General features: G+C 34.7%; 4 protein-coding genes across 4 annotated transcripts; 2 read left to right on the top strand and 2 right to left on the bottom strand.

The window, feature by feature from the left end:
• Positions 1 to 966: 966 nt before the first annotated feature.
• LOC17890697 (WD repeat-containing protein 13) lies at positions 967 to 4,211 on the top strand. Its single transcript, XM_006297509.2, has 12 exons — positions 967 to 1,277; positions 1,386 to 1,495; positions 1,620 to 1,689; positions 1,767 to 1,917; positions 2,014 to 2,151; positions 2,382 to 2,521; positions 2,680 to 2,727; positions 2,830 to 2,940; positions 3,212 to 3,387; positions 3,491 to 3,612; positions 3,723 to 3,799; positions 3,903 to 4,211. Exons 1-12 carry the CDS (start codon positions 1,095 to 1,097, stop codon positions 4,014 to 4,016), a joined length of 1,440 nt encoding a protein of 479 aa, XP_006297571.1. The 5' UTR covers positions 967 to 1,094; the 3' UTR covers positions 4,017 to 4,211.
• Positions 4,212 to 6,810: 2,599 nt separating this feature from the next.
• Positions 6,811 to 9,265, top strand: LOC17891411 (BEL1-like homeodomain protein 7). Its single transcript, XM_006297462.2, has 5 exons — positions 6,811 to 7,217; positions 7,392 to 7,991; positions 8,081 to 8,460; positions 8,542 to 8,602; positions 8,690 to 9,265. Exons 2-5 carry the CDS (start codon positions 7,419 to 7,421, stop codon positions 9,143 to 9,145), a joined length of 1,470 nt encoding a protein of 489 aa, XP_006297524.1. The 5' UTR covers positions 6,811 to 7,217; positions 7,392 to 7,418; the 3' UTR covers positions 9,146 to 9,265.
• Positions 9,266 to 9,272: 7 nt separating this feature from the next.
• LOC17892553 (protein CHROMATIN REMODELING 35) lies at positions 9,273 to 13,524 on the bottom strand. Its single transcript, XM_006299902.2, has 6 exons — positions 13,345 to 13,524; positions 12,338 to 13,014; positions 12,046 to 12,213; positions 11,469 to 11,627; positions 9,576 to 11,332; positions 9,273 to 9,488 (listed from the first exon to the last, which is right to left on the bottom strand). Exons 1-6 carry the CDS (start codon positions 13,379 to 13,381, stop codon positions 9,485 to 9,487), a joined length of 2,802 nt encoding a protein of 933 aa, XP_006299964.2. The 5' UTR covers positions 13,382 to 13,524; the 3' UTR covers positions 9,273 to 9,484.
• Positions 13,525 to 14,129: 605 nt separating this feature from the next.
• LOC17891797 (protein CASPARIAN STRIP INTEGRITY FACTOR 1) lies at positions 14,130 to 15,239 on the bottom strand. Its single transcript, XM_006298760.2, has 3 exons — positions 15,065 to 15,239; positions 14,687 to 14,733; positions 14,130 to 14,518 (listed from the first exon to the last, which is right to left on the bottom strand). Exons 1-3 carry the CDS (start codon positions 15,150 to 15,152, stop codon positions 14,399 to 14,401), a joined length of 255 nt encoding a protein of 84 aa, XP_006298822.2. The 5' UTR covers positions 15,153 to 15,239; the 3' UTR covers positions 14,130 to 14,398.
• Positions 15,240 to 17,787: the final 2,548 nt, after the last annotated feature.

The following is a 17,787-nucleotide window of genomic DNA, read 5'->3' as shown; positions in this document are numbered from 1 at the left end:
TAATTGAGAAATAACATTCATCGATTTGAGGCAATGATTAGTGATATCAATCATTATAAAAAAGGGATAGTAATAATATTTTATATTATCCAATTAAAAATACTTCCTTTATTCTTTACTAATAAAAAATTTAAGAAACTAATTTGTTTTGAAAGATGATTTTTTTTTGGTTTTCTATGCCATATTTATTAGTTATTATTGATGAACCGGAAACTTCAAAAAAATAGAATAGAATAATATTGGGCTAGAGTTTTAGAAAATTGTACATCACAAAATAATACATTTATGATCATATTTGCTATGTTTACTCCTACTTAATATGTGTGAAAACCTTACAAGTTGGATTAATTAATAACGGAGGGAGTAATATAATTTCAAAAAGGTTAGGAAAATTAATTGATATTTAAAAAAATGATACTCTTTTTTGTATAATGTTTTATGATGATTTTAAAGACGACAGTATAATAAAATTAGAAGTTTTTTGGCAGTTCAAAAAGTTAACACCTAAATATGTAATCCAATTAGAATCAAAACTATAAAAAAGGTAAAGAAACAATTCAAATACCAGAAAATAAATTAAACAAATTATAGACACGAAAATCATATACCAAGAAATTATCTAAATCATAGGAGAAGTTGTATAAAATTTATATAATTTATATATTATTTTATCCAATTTTACATAGGTTTCCTTGAGCCGTTAAAAAAAAAACATAGGTTTCCTTGAAAATAATTATCTTAAATTTTATCAAATTATGTCAATTTTTTTGTTACACTTTTCATTAATTTATATAACACAATACTATAAATATAGACTGAACTGATTGAATTGGTAAAATCAATGGACTTTTGCGTCATTTACATAAAGTAGAGGGTTTAATTTGTAATTAATTCGCTATCTTTCGGTTATTTTAGTTTTCTGATTGTAAAATTTCATGATTCCTTCTTCGACTTACTGATTTTTTTTATTTTTTTTTTAAATGATGAATTCATTCTGCTGAACAACTCCATAGAGTCTCGAGTCATCAGATTCACTCCTATATTGTAAAACCGATCAATTGATCTACCGGAGGCAACGGTGGATTTGCTCGGAAATGGAGGTGAAACACGGAGAGATCGGTGAGAAAGATGAAGCCAAGAAGAAACAATCAAAAGATCTCGAGTTTTTGAGCTGTATGATGCAGCCGACAACATCGGAGTCAGATCCACAGTACGTCGGAATCCGCCGCATTCTTCTCCATCGGAAAGCTGAATCCGGCGCTATCTCTCGCCGTTATGTGAGGCTCTTTGATCACATTTGGTAATTTTGACTGATTCTGGTGATTTTAGGGTATAGATTGAAGCTTATTTCTAAGAGATGCTGTGTTGGTTTTGTTTTTTTGAAGGATTGGAGATGCAATGGGAAAGGATATGTTGCTTATCGTAATTTCATTAGTAGACCTAGGAAATGGGAGAATCAGCGAACGCCTAGTCTCTTAAGTAGTCCAGGAAACAGGTTTTGTAGCTTCTTGAGTTTGCTTTACTTGTTTTTAGTAGTATACATACAATTCTTGTTTTCTGCGGATTTATGTTCCCAATATAATCCTGACATCAGGGTAATTTACTGGTTGATGCTTCAGTGGTCGATGGTTACCTTCTCCGAGTCCTCATTCTCATCAGTTTGAAGCTGAAAGCTTTACTTCTAGTAGGGTAAGTAGAATTACGCAGATAGATCATTGGAATTCGTTTTTGCTCTGGAATTAACTTATTAGGTGTTTTGTTTCTAGGATTTACGGAGTGTCAATCAGGTTTCAAGCCGCAGGGCGAGTTTTAGTTCAAGTTTGAGTGATGGTGATAGTTCGTATCGGCGTGGTGGTGTTGAACATGCTTATTCTTTTGTTGGAATGCATTGCATCTTTGATCAGTGCAAATCTTCTGGTATATATATATATAGGTTTTAAATTGTTGTTTGTGTTTTCATGACTCGTTTTTTATTTTTTGTTCTAAGAGTGAGTTTGTTTAACTCTTATGTAGTTACTGTTCTTAAGTTTGGCCACATGAGTTCTGATCTACTTGCATATGGAGCATCAGATGGAAGCTTAACAGTTTGCTGTCTCTCCGAAGAGCCTCCTTCCCTCAAGCAGTTGACAGGACACTCGAAAGATGTCACAGGTTAGATTGACTGGTGTTGTTTCTTTCGTGTTTTCCGTATCTTGGGTAGATCATCCTGCTATCCTGAACTTGCTCTTGGAAACTCAAACAGTTACTTTCCATGCTTTGTTAGGGGTAAGATCTGAGTGTAAATTGATAGAGCATAAGGTGTATGTATGAAATTCATTTCAGATACTCTGGCAAATATTAATTCAAGCATCTTACTTTCTTGTTTCTTCAAATACCTTCAGATTTTGACTTCTCGTCAAACAATCAATACATCGCGTCTTCATCACTTGATAAGACAATACGAGTATGGGAGTTGTCAAGAGGCGTTTGTATTAGAGTTATATATGGAGTCTGTCCACAGTTTTGTATTCGCTTCCACCCTGTAAGTTGCTAATTGCTATATTTTTATCATCTGTCTATTTTTCCCTTGTCGCACCTTGTCGTTTTTGATAGTGAACATCTTCTCATATACTGAGTGAGCAACATGTGGTTTTCTCTTGCTTCTTTATTGAAGATATTACATTTTCATATTTTCAACAGGTCAATAATAATTTCCTCTCTGCGGGGAATGCCAACAAGGAACTCACGGTACTACTCGTAGAGAAGTAGATTGGTGTATTGCTTTTTTTTTTTTTTTTTTCCAATTGTTTACTTATCTGATGCCTTACATCTCTCTGCTTGACAAAGTAGGTGTTTAATTTCAGCACTGGGAGAATTATTAAAAAATTGTTGTTCGACGATGAGGTGACATCTATGGATCATGATCACACTGGCCAACTCATTTTCTGTGGAGATGGGCAGGTATCTTTTCTCTATTCTGATGTCAGAAGATATAATTGAGGTAGATGGTCTGTTATGGCTGACTATGGATATGCAAAAATCCTTATCTAGTTAACAGTCAAAGACTGACATCAGTTAGTGGTCGAGACTGTCTATGCTAACTACCCATGTTGTAGAGTTTTTTTGCATTGTTCCCTAGAAGGGGTGACATGATGACTTTGACTGTTAACTAGATAATGATTTCTGCGGCATTTTTACAATAGATTTATAATGTAGTTAAAAATACTTGCAGGGAACTGTATATTCAGTGAGCATGGATTCTCATACAGGTTCACTATCCCGGTCTCATCGCCATCGTACTAATCACAAATCCCCTGTCACAACTGTAAAGTACCGAAGCTTCTCCCTCCTGGCATCAGGTCCTGTTCTGCTCACATGTACTCAGGACGGAAACTTGTGTTTCTTTAGGTTCAGCAACAGAACTTCTTCTTTTGTTTCTGAATTTGCTCCCTTTTTTTTTCCCCATATAAATCCTTATAATTGATTGTTCTGCTTTGTGTTGGTGATGCAGTGTTGCCCTTCAGATAAAAGGTTATCTAACTTTGCGTTGCTCCCTCAAATTAGCCCCTCGAATACATAGAATCCAAGCATCGTTTTGCCCGCTATTATCCCTGGAGAAAGGAGAATACATAGGTTTGAATTTCAATCCTTCATTTAGCTATTATATTGGTAATCGTAGATGCATAGGTCTCTCTAGAATTGGTAGTCATTTCCACCGCGTTTCTTCCTGTTTGAAACTGCAGTCGCCGGGAGCGAAGACTCGAATGTCTACTTCTATGATCTAACCAAACCGAAGCACACATGTGTAAACAAGCTACAGGTTAGACAATATCTTCTTTTCATTCATATCTGAAACTTCTGTTTGTAGATTATAAGTTATAAGGAAACCGGTTTTCATGAGCTGTGAGAATTGGATGCTGCAGGGTCATAGGTTTCCAGTAATGTGTGTTGCGTGGAACCACGGAGAGAACTTGTTGGCATCGTCTGATTTCTACGGTGTTGTCATTGTATGGAAAAGAGCAAAGAAAAGCTCATAAGGTTTTGTCTATAATAATTATAAATGAATCTTAAATAATCCGCCAATTTTTTTGTTTGTTCCCACAAAGGCTTTGGGTTTTGCCTCCTTCATCTCTGTATCGCTAATCTCAAACTGTGTCAAGATACTCGGTTCGCAGCCGAGAAACCCGGGTACGATTCGCGAAAACAAGCCTATATATTTTGTTATTTAGCAACTTGTTACGAATCCAAGTGTAAAAAAGCGACGTAGAGTTCTTTTTTACTTTAGAGTAGGCGAAATTGAAGAAGAGATCTTACGAAATCTTGGCTTAATTTTTAAACCAAACTGATAATTCATCTAATCCTCAGTTTAAAATGATATGGAGCCGTAGAATTGGATGGTCTAACTGAAAACATTTGGTCTTAATTCTTTAAAGGATCAAAGTAATGTATGATTGTGCATTGAGACCAAAAATGGAGTTTAGGACAAGAAGTACAATATGGCCATAGTTTAAGGTCTAAGTAGAATTGGTTCGTGTTTTGTGTATCTGATACTAAAATCAATAGAATCTCAATCTCAACATCAGTGAGTAGTAGGGGAAACTAACCAAATCTCCCATTTCATGACTTATTCGATTTATCTATTTTTATTTTTCTATCTTTCATTATTATTTATTTTTTGATAATAAAAATAAGAAGGGGATGGTTTGGTTGGTCGTATATGAATTAAGTCACTCTTCCCTATCCACTGACTCGACTCTGTCTATTGTCCCAAGTCTCCTCTGCCATCTCTCTGCCCCAATTCAGACTTCTCTTTCCTTCGCCACCCATCAATTCACGTTCTTCTCTTAGTAACCCCTAATGTAATGATGACATATTCATTTTAACCAAACAAAAAAAAAAAAGTTGATATATTCACTTGTATTTTTCTATAATTTTTTTTATTTTATTTTGACGTTTTTTAACCTCGAAATTTGAAATACAAATTTGTTTACAAATACTTTACTATGTTTTTAGGTATTCAAATACGTTACTATGTAAAAAAAAAATGTTTTGTTTTCTGTTCTCTCCATGCAAAACTTATACACAAGACCATCAGGGAGGATCTTACCTCTAAAATTCTCCCAATGAGGATGCCCAAGAGAGGATCTTATGCTATATTCGATTTTCTCATCAATACCGGTGTGGTTTAATGTGTACCACATCCTATATAATGATTTTAACTAGAGTTATACTATCTCTTACCATCATTTCTTGTCATTTTCATTACCATAAACCAGGACTTATTATAAATATGTATTGGAGTTGGAATTTACTCATTATTTTGTTTCTGGTTCGTAAATTGTAAAATGGACCTACACTCTCATGGAGAAGAAAGTAAAAGTTCTCATACTCCTCCATGACAAGATAATATGGACCTACTTCTACACTCAGTGAGAAACAAAGTAAAAGTTATATAAACAGAGACATTGTGGACAAGAAAAGGTATTAATCTGTAAACTCCTAAACTCTGTGGGCACAATAAGACAAGGCTGAGTGGGGAAGAAAAGAGCACTTCATTTCATGATAAAGAGATACGAATATATGTTTTTAGTGTTTTTTTTAGAGTTTTCAGAAGAAAAAAAAAACTTCAAAAATCATCAATTCTTGCAATTTTATCTTCAATATCCGAAAATACATATCAATCATACAAATCATACATAACATATTACAAAATTCTCGTGCATATTCTTTAAAAAATTTTACGATAACATATTATGTATATTTTATTTCTAAGACGAGAATTGAATTCTTCGTCGCTAAAACTTCTAGTCGTATATTGTTTATAAAAGTTTACAAATTTGATGGTGATAAAAATAGTTTAGAATCGGTTTTATCTTTGATTTCACATAATTGATCTGCATTTTTCAAAGATTATTTTACGAAAACACTATTTGATTTCACATAATTGATATTCCCTACATTTCTCTAAGATAATTTTACAAAAACACTATTTGATTTCACATAATTAATCTTCCTTGCATTTCTCGAAGATTATTTTACAAAAACTCTATTTGGTTTCGCATAATTGATCTTCCATGCATTTTTAGAAGAATATTTTACAAAAACACTATTTGATTTCACATAATTAATCTTCCTTGCATTTCTCGAAGATTATTTTACAAAAACTCTATTTGGTTTCGCATAATTGATCTTCCATGCATTTTTAGAAGAATATTTTACAAAAACACTATATAATTGTATAAATGGGAATGCAACTATATAGTATACAACATTAAGGGTGGGTATATAGTATAGCATGTGGACCATGACAGATATTATTATTTCACAAGAAACCAAAGTTTTCAAATGTTGAAAAAATGAACTTTAAAGACAAAGAAGAAGAAGAAGAAACTGTAAAAAAGCTTACCAAAAAAGTGAAAATTATTTCTTTTGAAAACAATACATCCGTGTGTAAACTTTGACACGTTGTCCTTAAGGCCTACACAACATTATTCCCCACTCTAATAAAGATGACTACAAAAATAAAAATAAAAGTATCTTTGGTTTACAAATCGGACAATGAAGAAATATTTAAAAATTGCATAGCACCAAATTTAGATATGAAAATGTCTTTTGTCTTACTCCCCAAAAATATATGCTTGATCAACAAACAAATAATCTTATAAAGAAATTAGGAATATAAAAATATCTTTACTTTTAGTAACCAATTAGGAATATATCACATTTTTCAACTCCCAACAAAATAAAATATAAAATTCAGAAAAATCATTGTATGGTGGTTTATATCTTCAATCACTTCTATTGCAGAGCCAGAGAGAAGAGAGATAGAGGGAGAGAGAAAGACATTAGGGTTTAGATCTAATCTACCAACTGGTTGTTAAGTTGAACAGAAGCTCCTTAACTTAATTAGTTTTGTTTATTTAAAACGTTTTCTTGTTTTTTTTTGTTATCTTCAACCAAAGACTTCTTGACTTCAAGAAACAAGGAGAAGCAAAAGTTCAAGAACCAAACCAGCTTTAAAGAAACATTCCATTATCTTTGCTTTAAGGAGATTGGTCTTTTGTTCTCTTGAATCTTTTTCAAGTTCTTGAAAAATCTTGATTTGGGGAGATAAAGATTTGTGTTCTTGGGATCATCAAGACTTCAAAAAAGAAATAATATTTATCCTTTTTTCAGTTTGAGATTTCTTAGTGTTGTTGTCTCCTTTAACACCCACAAAGCCATCAGATGATTTCCTGGTAATTGTTTAATCTCTTCTTTCTTTCTCATTTTAAATTCTTGATTTTTTTTTTTGTATTCACATGTTTCTTGTATAATCCTTGTTCATTGGTTCAATTTCTAATAAAGTATTTTATAAACATAATGTGAAGTAAAAAAGCTTAGTGTTGATTTGTGTTTTATTCTTGAAACAGAACAATCCTTGTTTGAGGAAGGAGATTATGGCAACTTATTACAAAACTGGCTCAAGTGAGATTTATTCAAGACCAAATGTACAAGACTTTGTCCCTGGAAACGCAATGGTCTACACGAATTCTTACTCAGAGACGTTTCCTAGAGAATCAACTAATATTAATGTCTCAGCTTCAAAAGAGATTCAAGTGTTGTCAAGTTTTGGTGGGGCTTCACAACAAATGTTGGAGGTTCAAGATTCTGGTTCTTGGAGAGATCAAGAAGACAATGACAGGAGTTGTTTCCCTGTGATGATGCGTCTTGGCCTCAGCTCTCAGATTGAGACATCCAGAAGCAATAATAACAATGAGTATGCAAATGCAACACATGTTGTTTCGGGATTTACTCGAACCATTCACAACTCAAAGTATCTCAAGGCTGCTCAAGAGCTTTTGGATGAAGCTGTTAATGTCAAGAAGGCTCTTAAGCAGTTTCAGCCAGAGGGAGACAAGATTGGTGAAGAGAAAGAGAAGTTTCTTCAGACGAATGTTGCCGAAATCCCTCAAGCAGAGAGACAAGAATTGCAGAGCAAGTTGTCGAAACTTTTATCGATATTAGATGAGGTAATCCCCCTTAATAGGATATCCTTCTATGGTTGTAGATGACTTCTCTTGCTAACATAAATGGCTGTTTGATTCTTTGTTGTTTGAAGGTGGATAGAACATACAAGCAGTATTATCATCAGATGCAGATTGTTGTGTCGTCTTTCGATGTAATAGCTGGATGTGGAGCAGCCAAACCGTACACATCTCTCGCGCTTCAGACCATCTCAAGGCATTTTCGTTGCTTAAGGGATGCGATATCCGGACAAATCTTGGTGATAAGGAAAAGTTTAGGGGGGGAACATGATGGATCAGATGGGAGAGGAGTGGGGATAAGCAGATTAAGGAATGTTGATCAACAGGTAAGGCAACAAAGAACGTTGCAGCGGTTAGGCGTGATGCAACCTCACACTTGGCGGCCTCAACGCGGTTTACCTGATTCCTCTGTTTTGGTTCTACGTGCTTGGCTATTCGAGCATTTCCTCCACCCGTAAGTCTCCTACTACACTTTCGAATTTCTTGATTGATTACAAAAGATTCTGACCAGTTGTGTTTAAAACCCTGAACTTAGTTATCCAAAGGATTCAGACAAGATCATGCTTGCTAGACAAACGGGGTTGAGCCGAGGCCAGGTATTGCACTGTTAGCTTTTGTGTCGTTTGAATACTCTTCTTTTTGTTATGTTCAGTTTACATTGTTCCTTTGATGATTGTTGAAAGGTGTCGAACTGGTTCATAAATGCGCGTGTGCGTCTCTGGAAACCCATGGTGGAGGAGATGTACAAGGAGGAATTTACAGATTCATTGGAGGAGAATGATCCCAACCTGTCTTCTGAAAACACACCAGAAATCACCGAGATTCAAGAGCAGCAAACCGAGTCTAGTTCCAACAACGGGAATGTATCTGGTCTGGCAAGCAGCAGCATGGGACAAAGCACGGTGGCTCGTGGTGGTGCCCAGTTCATGATGGTGAGTGACATGACAGGAAATGGTAGTGGTGGGATGTCTTTAACGTTGGGGATTCAAAATTCTGATGCTCGTGGCGATGTTCCTATGTCCGGTGGGATAGTTCATTATGAGAATACCATTTCTGGAACCGATTTCCAATACTTAAACTCTCACAACCACCAGCACCGGCTTGGCTCTTCAAAATTGTTGCATGACTTTGTAGCTTGATGAGGAGAATAGAAAGGTGTAGAAATGTATTCTTTTGTGAAAGTGAACCCAGAAACTGAATTTGTAGATTAAATGAGAAAACATGAGGAGATGATGAACACAATCTGAGACTGGATACAATTTGCTCTTCCTGGTTAATATAATAGATTAATCATATATACGGTCAGAGACTCGAGGCATATGAGTTAAAAGGTTTGATATTGAAACTAAACTTGAAGCTGCACTTAAATTGCTAATCATCTTTCAGAAAATTCACAAGAATCCACCCGAAGTTATCTTATTGACAGGTTTCTAAAACCTAAGCATGTCCAAAATCGAAGAACAAGTTTCTGTCTGAGTTTACCTGAAAGAGAAGAATTACGGAAGTTTAATAACAGAGAAATGTGAGTTAAAGAGTTGTATATGTGGATTTGATCTAAGCTGATTTTACCTTTTGTAGAGAACTCTTATGTCTTCTCTCAAGGCAGGACTTTCAAGGAAGTTATCACCAGCTTCATCCACATCGATAGTCTCTACCTCAAAGTTTCGGTAGCCGCAGTACTCATTCCACTCGAACCACATCTTTGAGATAACTTCCTTTTTGAAGCAAGTGTTATGATCTTCTTCCTCAGGTGATGACCCAGCAATCAATCTGTATGCATGCACCATCTTTGTTTGTCCAGGTCGAAACGCTCGCCCAATAGCTTGGCGGGTCACAGAAGGATTCAGGGGAACATCCAATATTAGTATGCGAGATGCTCCAACTAGCGAGATACCTTCTCCACATGCTTTTATTGAACCAAAGAAGATTTTGGCGTCTGGCGAATTGTTAAACCTTTCCATAAACAACTCACGCTGCTCAGAAATGGTATCCCCTGTAAGAACAAAAACTTCTTTCCCTAGTTTCCACCCCTTCGCTAAAGCAGCTAGTCTTTCAAGAAACTTCAGTGGAATGAGATACTGACTGAACACCAAGAGCTTTTCACCAGCTGAGTCGCACAGGTTTATCAAGTTAAGGAAGAACTTTGCTTTGACGCCTTCATTCACATCTAGCTTATCTAGCATTTCGTCCATAGTTTTATCACAGACATCATCAGACTTCTCAGAGAAAACTTTCAGCTTCGGGTGAAGGTAAAGTGCACTTCCAACAGCAGAAACCTTGAATTTTCTCTTCTCACGCCTTAACTTCTTCACTTCGTTCAACTGCCTTGGAGACAGATTAAGAACCACAGTGAAATCAGCAAGTCCAGGAAGCTCATCTAAGAAATCTCCTTTGTAGTAATGAAGCACCTTCTTGGTCATCTCCCGCAAATCTCGGATTACTTCAATTTTCACCTTGAAATCCTCACACTTCTGCAAGGTGTGCTCCACAGTTTCATTGAACACCGAAGCCATATCTGAATTGCTGCTTCCAGTAAATCTCCCCTTGACACCAGCTGGAGCACGACTTAATATCCTCTTCACAACAGATTTGGAGGTATCCAATTTGAGAAACTTGGGTCGAACAAGGTTCAGAATGTTGAAAACCTCCTTTACATGGTTCTGATAAAGCGTTCCTGAGAGGACAACTTTTCTTGGTGTTTGGACTTGGGCAAGGGACTGCAATATATTAGTGTCTTCATTCCTTGGAGTGTGTCCTTCATCCAAAATGAGAATTGAAGGAGCTTTGAGAAGTATCTCCTGGCAAGAACGTGAGTCGGCACTCGCATCATCACACACAATAGTTGAGAACTGCTTGTACCCAAGAAACAAGATACTCTTCTTCTCCATCCACTGTTTTAAAATAGTCAGCTGTTGTGCACGGTTATCTGCTTTAGCACTATAGAAATCAAGCAGTGGTATGTCCTCAACTTGCCATCTCACAAACTCTCTTTTCCAGGTAGACAGAATACCCTTTGGAAGTACAACCAGTGTCTTAGCCTGAGGATACTTTGCAAGAAAGCTCTGCATAAAACTGATAATCATGAAGGTTTTGCCAGAGCCTGGAGCATGAGCCATGATACAACCACCAGGATCGTCCGCCACTAAATTACTGCAAAGGAACTGGAATCCTTCAACTTGATGAGGCTTCATTTGGTTAGCATGCAATGGATGAGCAGAAAGTCCACCTATCATCAGCCCTTCTTCAGATAACTTAAGTTCAACATCAGATTCGCTAATCCTTTTATTCCGAGTTTCAGAAGCATATGTTCTCGTGTTTCTTTTTGCCTACAATAAAATTGTTATAGGAAAACGAAATTAGAAGCTCCACCAGTTTTTACAAGGGAAAAAAGTTTGAGCACTAAGAAACATACTTTTTTATCAAAGCACAAATTAGCTTAGTATCAAAAAAAGGGATACTTACTTTATGAAATTGCACATCGATTATATCTAATATACTTTTCTCAATAACTCCACAGACACGGCAAACAGAACCCATATCATCCATTAGAATAAACGAGTGCTCACAGTCTTCCACTACATCTGCCTTTGATTCCTTTTGTGAAGTCTCCCCGGCTACATCCTGCAGATTTATCATAATCACAATGAATAAAGCAGGAAAAGTGGCAAATAAAAGATTAAAAATTAGGAGCTAAGTTCTAAAAAGAGCTTTCTACTTAATATTTCAGATGCAAGAACTCTAAGAGATGCAACATCAAGCACTAGGAGGGCAATAATAACAAAAAAAAAGAAGAGAGAGAGTACAGAACCCTCTTCACAAAATAGACACCCAGTCTGAGTACTGAAAGGAACAACTGAACAGTTGAAGTAGGGAAATTTTTTATGCAAAACCTAGAGTCCATACTGATTGATTTGTAAATATTTAAATCCTTGTGAGGAATTTATATCTTCGCAAATGTATAGGACAGCAATAGGTAATACAGGGTCCTTTTGTGGGAAAAACAAACGACTGAAATCTCAGTTTCTTTAGACATACATACCTTGGTACACACTATTGACATGGCCATTTCATTCCACATATCACCAAGATCCTCATCTTCTGATTTAGACTCATCATCACTGTCATCCTCAACTCCCACGTAAACACCTTTATCGTTAACCATACCATTTTCTATGGGAAGGGTTTTTTCTCTACTTGTTTGTCCCTCCTGTGAAAATTAAACAAACATCAACCTCTTGTATGGCTAGTTTGTAAATACAGGTGACACTAACTGTAACCTTTAATCAAGTTTAAAGCAGTACCAGATAGCTTGACAGGAAATAGGAACTTACCACCAAGCCCTTGATGGCAGAAGGCATCTCCATTTCTTTGATGGCAGAAGGCATCTCCGTGCTCTTGATGGCAGAATGTATCTCCCTGCCCTTGATCGCAGAAGGCATCTCCATGCCCCTCCCTAAAACGACCTCCTCAAAATTGAATTGCGGTGTTACTGGTGTCACATCCCCTTGATTCTTCTGATGCAGCACAAGACTTGACTGAAACTGATACATAGGCCTCTGACTCTCACCGTCCTCGTCATCAGAATCCAAAATCACAATCTCGGATGAAGGCACCACACAGAGAGCTTTCTTCGAAACATCAGTATCATCACCATCATCATCATCTAAATTGATGACACCTTCCACAACCTGTTGATTCTCCAACTCCATCAGGTCAACCGTCTGACAATTTTCTCCTCCAAACACAGTAGCGGCTAGCGATGGATATAACCAGATACATTGCTTAACCAAACCCATCCTCATATCAGCTATCTCTTGCAATTCTTTCGTAACACTCCCAAATCTACCACCATCTAAAGCTTCAAGCATATTACTAACAGCAAATGGTTGAGAAAAATCGATAACTCTCGGTGTGCTCTTAACCCGCTTCGCTTCAGGTGTAACAGACCCAACATAGTCTCCATCATTAACTTGACTCAGCTTCCTTTTATGTACATTCTTATAGTACCCTGTCATTAGAAATCCAAACAAACCCCATAGTCACACTACTCTCCAAATGAACAACCAATTCGTAATTTCACACAAAACCCTAAATCACATCCAATCACAAAGACCCAAAGATGAGAAAATGAATCAAACATCAACAGAGTCTAAACCCCAAAACATTTAGCTCAGGATCATTATACAACACCATGAACATTGTAAATTTGCCCAAATAAACACAAAATCAGGTTTGGGAACAACATGCATGTAATGTAATGACACTAAAATCATACAAAAGAACCTAATTTTTCACTGAGAAGATTCATATACAGTGAAAGTTGAAGAGCGAGAGATACCGTTTGTGGAATCTTGATCGGGCTGGAGAATCTCCATTAAAACCAGTAAAGGTTGGAAATTTCGAGCTGAAATTGAAGAAGATGAACACGAATCGAAGATGAGAAGAGAACGAAGCAAAAACTTGAACTTTTTGGTTTTGCCTCGCCCTCGCGCGTGCTTCGAAGCTGAGAGACTCTCTGACTTAGGAATTAGTAGCGATTTTATTATCTCTGATTAACTTTAATTAAAAGAAACAATTATGTCTTAACTTAATTGCGACCCAATTAGAGATATTTGCATAAAAGACCTTTCAATTTACTCGAAATTCCAATTGACACCTTCAACTTTTTTGATGTAGATAACAAAGAAATTAGGCTTGGGATTCGGTTAATTGTTCGGTTTTGGTTCGGCTGCGCTTGGTTTCGGTCAGGTTGGATATGGTAATATAACAGCCATTTGGATGGATATTTAAGAAATTTTTGTTTAAATCGGTTTGGTTTCTTTTATGTTTGGTTTGCTTCAGATACTTGAATATATAACCGTAACTAACCAAAGTTTTATCGAATTTGGTTTGGTTTCAATGCAGCATCCTTGTTTTGAATAACTTACCTTAAGGTCCTTAATCCTTAATCAAAAATAAACATTTTTCAATGTTTTCGTCTTATTCATTCGGTACGTTTTCATGTTTTTCTTTGGTAAAAATCTAGAAGTCGCTAGTTCGAGTGACACTTTAAGACGAGACCATATAATCTGTTTTTGTTTTGGGCCTAAGGACGTATAGACTTCGGCCCAACACCTCTAGCCATTGAAAAAAAAATAGTATATACATCATGACACAAGGACATATATGAAAACCAAAACCAAAGACACTATATATTGTGATGCCATGGGTATGTGCCACGGAATATAGTAGTAGCATATAGCTCTCGAGCTAGCTGCTTACCTTTATTTAGCTTTCACATATATATGTTATATTACATCTCCAAAGTTCGATGAAACTATATAGTCATTGAAACTAATTATATCTATAGTTATACTAAGGATAGATTAGCTAGGTCCAAGCTGAAGCCATCATCAATTGGGAATAAGCTTAAAAGGAGGCCTCTCAAGTCTTGGCGCTGGCCTGTTGTATCCATAATCCTTTGTGTTCATTCTCAAAAGCCTCTCATGCTCGTGGATGCTTCTTTCCACCACCTTTCACACATAATTATCACAACTTTTCATTTCTTTAATATAGTTCTTGGATGCAATCATGCAAATTAAGAAGAGTGACCATATGATATCTATTCAACTTTGGAAATTATATTTATATGTGAAAAGATCATATTCGGATATTCCACGTTACATGTTTGTTAGACTAACCTCGTCATGAAGATTTATATGTGTATGTACTAGAATCGATGGCCGACCTAAATGGCGAAAGAAAGATAATTAGTTGATGTAGTTTTATGAAAATATTCTCTTAGGTTCACATTAAAATATCGTTTTTAAACTTAAAATTTCTGTTTCAAAATTTGTATTTTAAAGATAGTTAGTTAGTATAAGAATTCAATTTTTATTCATACAGTTTAATGTATTGATTGATGAAAACATTATATTATACCACACGATCAACAAAATCTATTAATCATCTATAATATGTTTTTTTTCTAGTAATTATACAACGAAATAGCTTAATCTTCTACAAAGTATAGAGAAAAGCTGAAACAAAAACAGAAGAGAGAGTGAGAGAAATGAAACCTGCACAAGAGACAGAAAGAGTAGAAGCTAAAACAATCATGAAGATCATGAAACCAAGTTTCTTCACTATTAATGGTGACATACCCATAACTTCTTTAATTAGTAGCTCTCTCTTTCGAAGTTTTGTTTTTCTCTCAAGAAAATTTGAGTTCTCGATTAGGTATATGAAAGAATGAGAAGAAACATAAAGAGTTTTAGTTACATTATTATAATATCAGCTTGGTGTAGCATTTTGTGATATGATTAGACATTGCAACTTGAAAAATTAATGCAAAGTTTTATGTCGTATTATGCTTTTTTAAGATATTTAATAATGTAATTGTTCATGAAAATAGGGGATGAAGAAAAAAGTTGAAAAGAGACCACTTTCCTGTTGTTGGCCACCATAAGTCTAAAGAAGTTAGTGGTTTTGATTTTTAAATTATGTTATTTTTTGGTATAGAAAAAGTAGTTAATATTTCGATTAATTATCATTTAATCCCTAAATATCTAAGCAAATGTTTGTATAATATTATAGTAGAAAAACACTTATAGGAAAGATAACTTTTAAGATTGTAATTTGTTATTTGATAGTTCATCTTAAGTTTGATCGATCTCACCGGAACAAATGAACATGCCCTTATACAACCAACATACGTAGATCGAACTTTAAATTTCCCGAGGACATTGACTAAATATGTGCTAACATGAGCCAGAGCAATACATATATATCATTGGCCAACTCTTTAATGGACTTCCCTTGGCCTTACTCGTCCAAACTTTTGTGTGATATATAATCATAGGGATATAAATATTCACAGGACACATGTAAAGACACATGTAAACTATGTTGTACATGCCATAATTTTCAACACAACATTAAAGTTCAAATATAATTGACGAATATATTTTTTCAGTGGGCCAATGATTGCTTGTTTTTGTTACTATCTGAATATTTCATTACTTTTTGGATGATCAGTTTGAGTATTGTAAATTTTATATGATTAGTAATTTATGATAGAATTTTAAGGAAATATCAGAACAACTATCTATTTTAGCATAAGTGTAACATTCTGGCTCAGACTTCAAAAATTAGACCGGTTTTTTTGAACTATTTGGGCCGATTGTTAGTCTAAACGTTAAAGCCCATTAACTCAAAACCCTAAATCTAGTTCATAGAAATCTATTTATAAGATGACTACAGCTCTCTTTTACTCATTCCGCCTCCTAACCTTAGAAAGAGAGATAAAGAAATCCAATGAGAGAAAAGAGGAGGAGCAAATCGTTTCTTTTATGACGAGCTTTGATGAGTACTTTCGTAACCTATAGATCTAGATTTCTCCCAAATGATTTTTCAATCCATTTTCTGATAAAGTGTTATACTTTTTATTAATATTTTCTAGATTAATCTAGAAAAGGGATTGGAACTCATTTTGGGGGAAACCTAGATCTAGGGAATGGGAAAGTACTCACTACGGATAATTCACCATAGATAATTTGTTTGTCTCCCTCTATTTGCATTACAGGACTGGTCAGATCTGGTTTTTTTATTTCACTCACAATTCTTCTCCTTTTTCTCTTATGCACATGTTTGAATCCAAAATTTTGCAGGTACTAATAAACATTTTAGTTTTTTAATTCATCTTTTCCTTCGAATATATCTATATAAAATCTATTATTTCTAGAAAACTGCATTAATTTGAACTCAAGTGAATCAACAGATATATGTATCAATTTGTTTTACACACTTTGTCAACAAAATAAACCAAAACAATGCTCTATAAATTATATGAGGCATTCTGGAATTTGAGAAAAAAAACATTAAGAAAAACTTACATAAGTATTAAGTTAACGAATAAAACTTAAGAAATTCTTGTGCTTGAAAAATCTTGGAAAAGAGTCTCTTAAAAACTTTGTTGGGTTCTTAACAATGAATTTTTTATTGTTTAAAAAAATACAAATCAGAAGAACAGTCACTTACCATTCATAAGTTTAAGTAAAAAAGGTGAAAGTCAACAGTTGACTCTCAATTATTTTCGTTCATCGCTTAACATTACAAATCCAAAAAGGTTGAAAACCAAACCCACAAATCTCAGCTCTCGTAATTCAGTCTTACAGTTTGTTATATGTAAATAAACTTTCAAATTAAACTCAAATAAGAATTTGTATTCTATTTTTTTTTGAACTTTATGTAGTTAACTATTTTATGTCAAGCAAGTTTATAAAAGAGAGACAAAAATCTGTTTTTTTTAAAGAAATTTTTTTATGGCATCTGTTTGATTTACTAAATTATGATTTCAAACAATATAATTATGATCAATTTAAATTATATTTATGTTAATAAAAAATATAAAAATACTCATGTGGTGTAGCACAAGTTTTATCTAGTCATATTTAAATCCAAGCATTTGTAGAGAAGAAGTGTGGTTTATATCATTCATAAGGACAAACTTTGAGAGAGTGGTGGAGATAAAAAAGTGGATTCTTCGATAAACTGAATATATTTTAGCTTTAGGGTAAACCTTTATGAAAAAAAAACTATGAAATGTTAATTAGGATAACTCAATTAATTAATCTATGTGCTCAGTTTGACTTAATCTTCTAACTTTTCTTAAAGTAGAGACCTGCTCTAATAATTGGTCAATCCCTATGAAAACTACGTTTCACTTAGTCACTATATTACTTACTCACCGAAATAAAAATTATGTGTAAATTTTGTAGAAAACACACTTAATTCAAAAGTA

The sequence above is a fragment of the Capsella rubella genome, unplaced genomic scaffold (genome assembly GCF_000375325.1).
Source record: "Capsella rubella cultivar Monte Gargano unplaced genomic scaffold, Caprub1_0 scaffold_3, whole genome shotgun sequence".
NCBI classification, from domain to species: Eukaryota; Viridiplantae; Streptophyta; class Magnoliopsida; order Brassicales; family Brassicaceae; genus Capsella; species Capsella rubella.
This window is presented reverse-complemented; position numbering and strand designations above follow the sequence as displayed.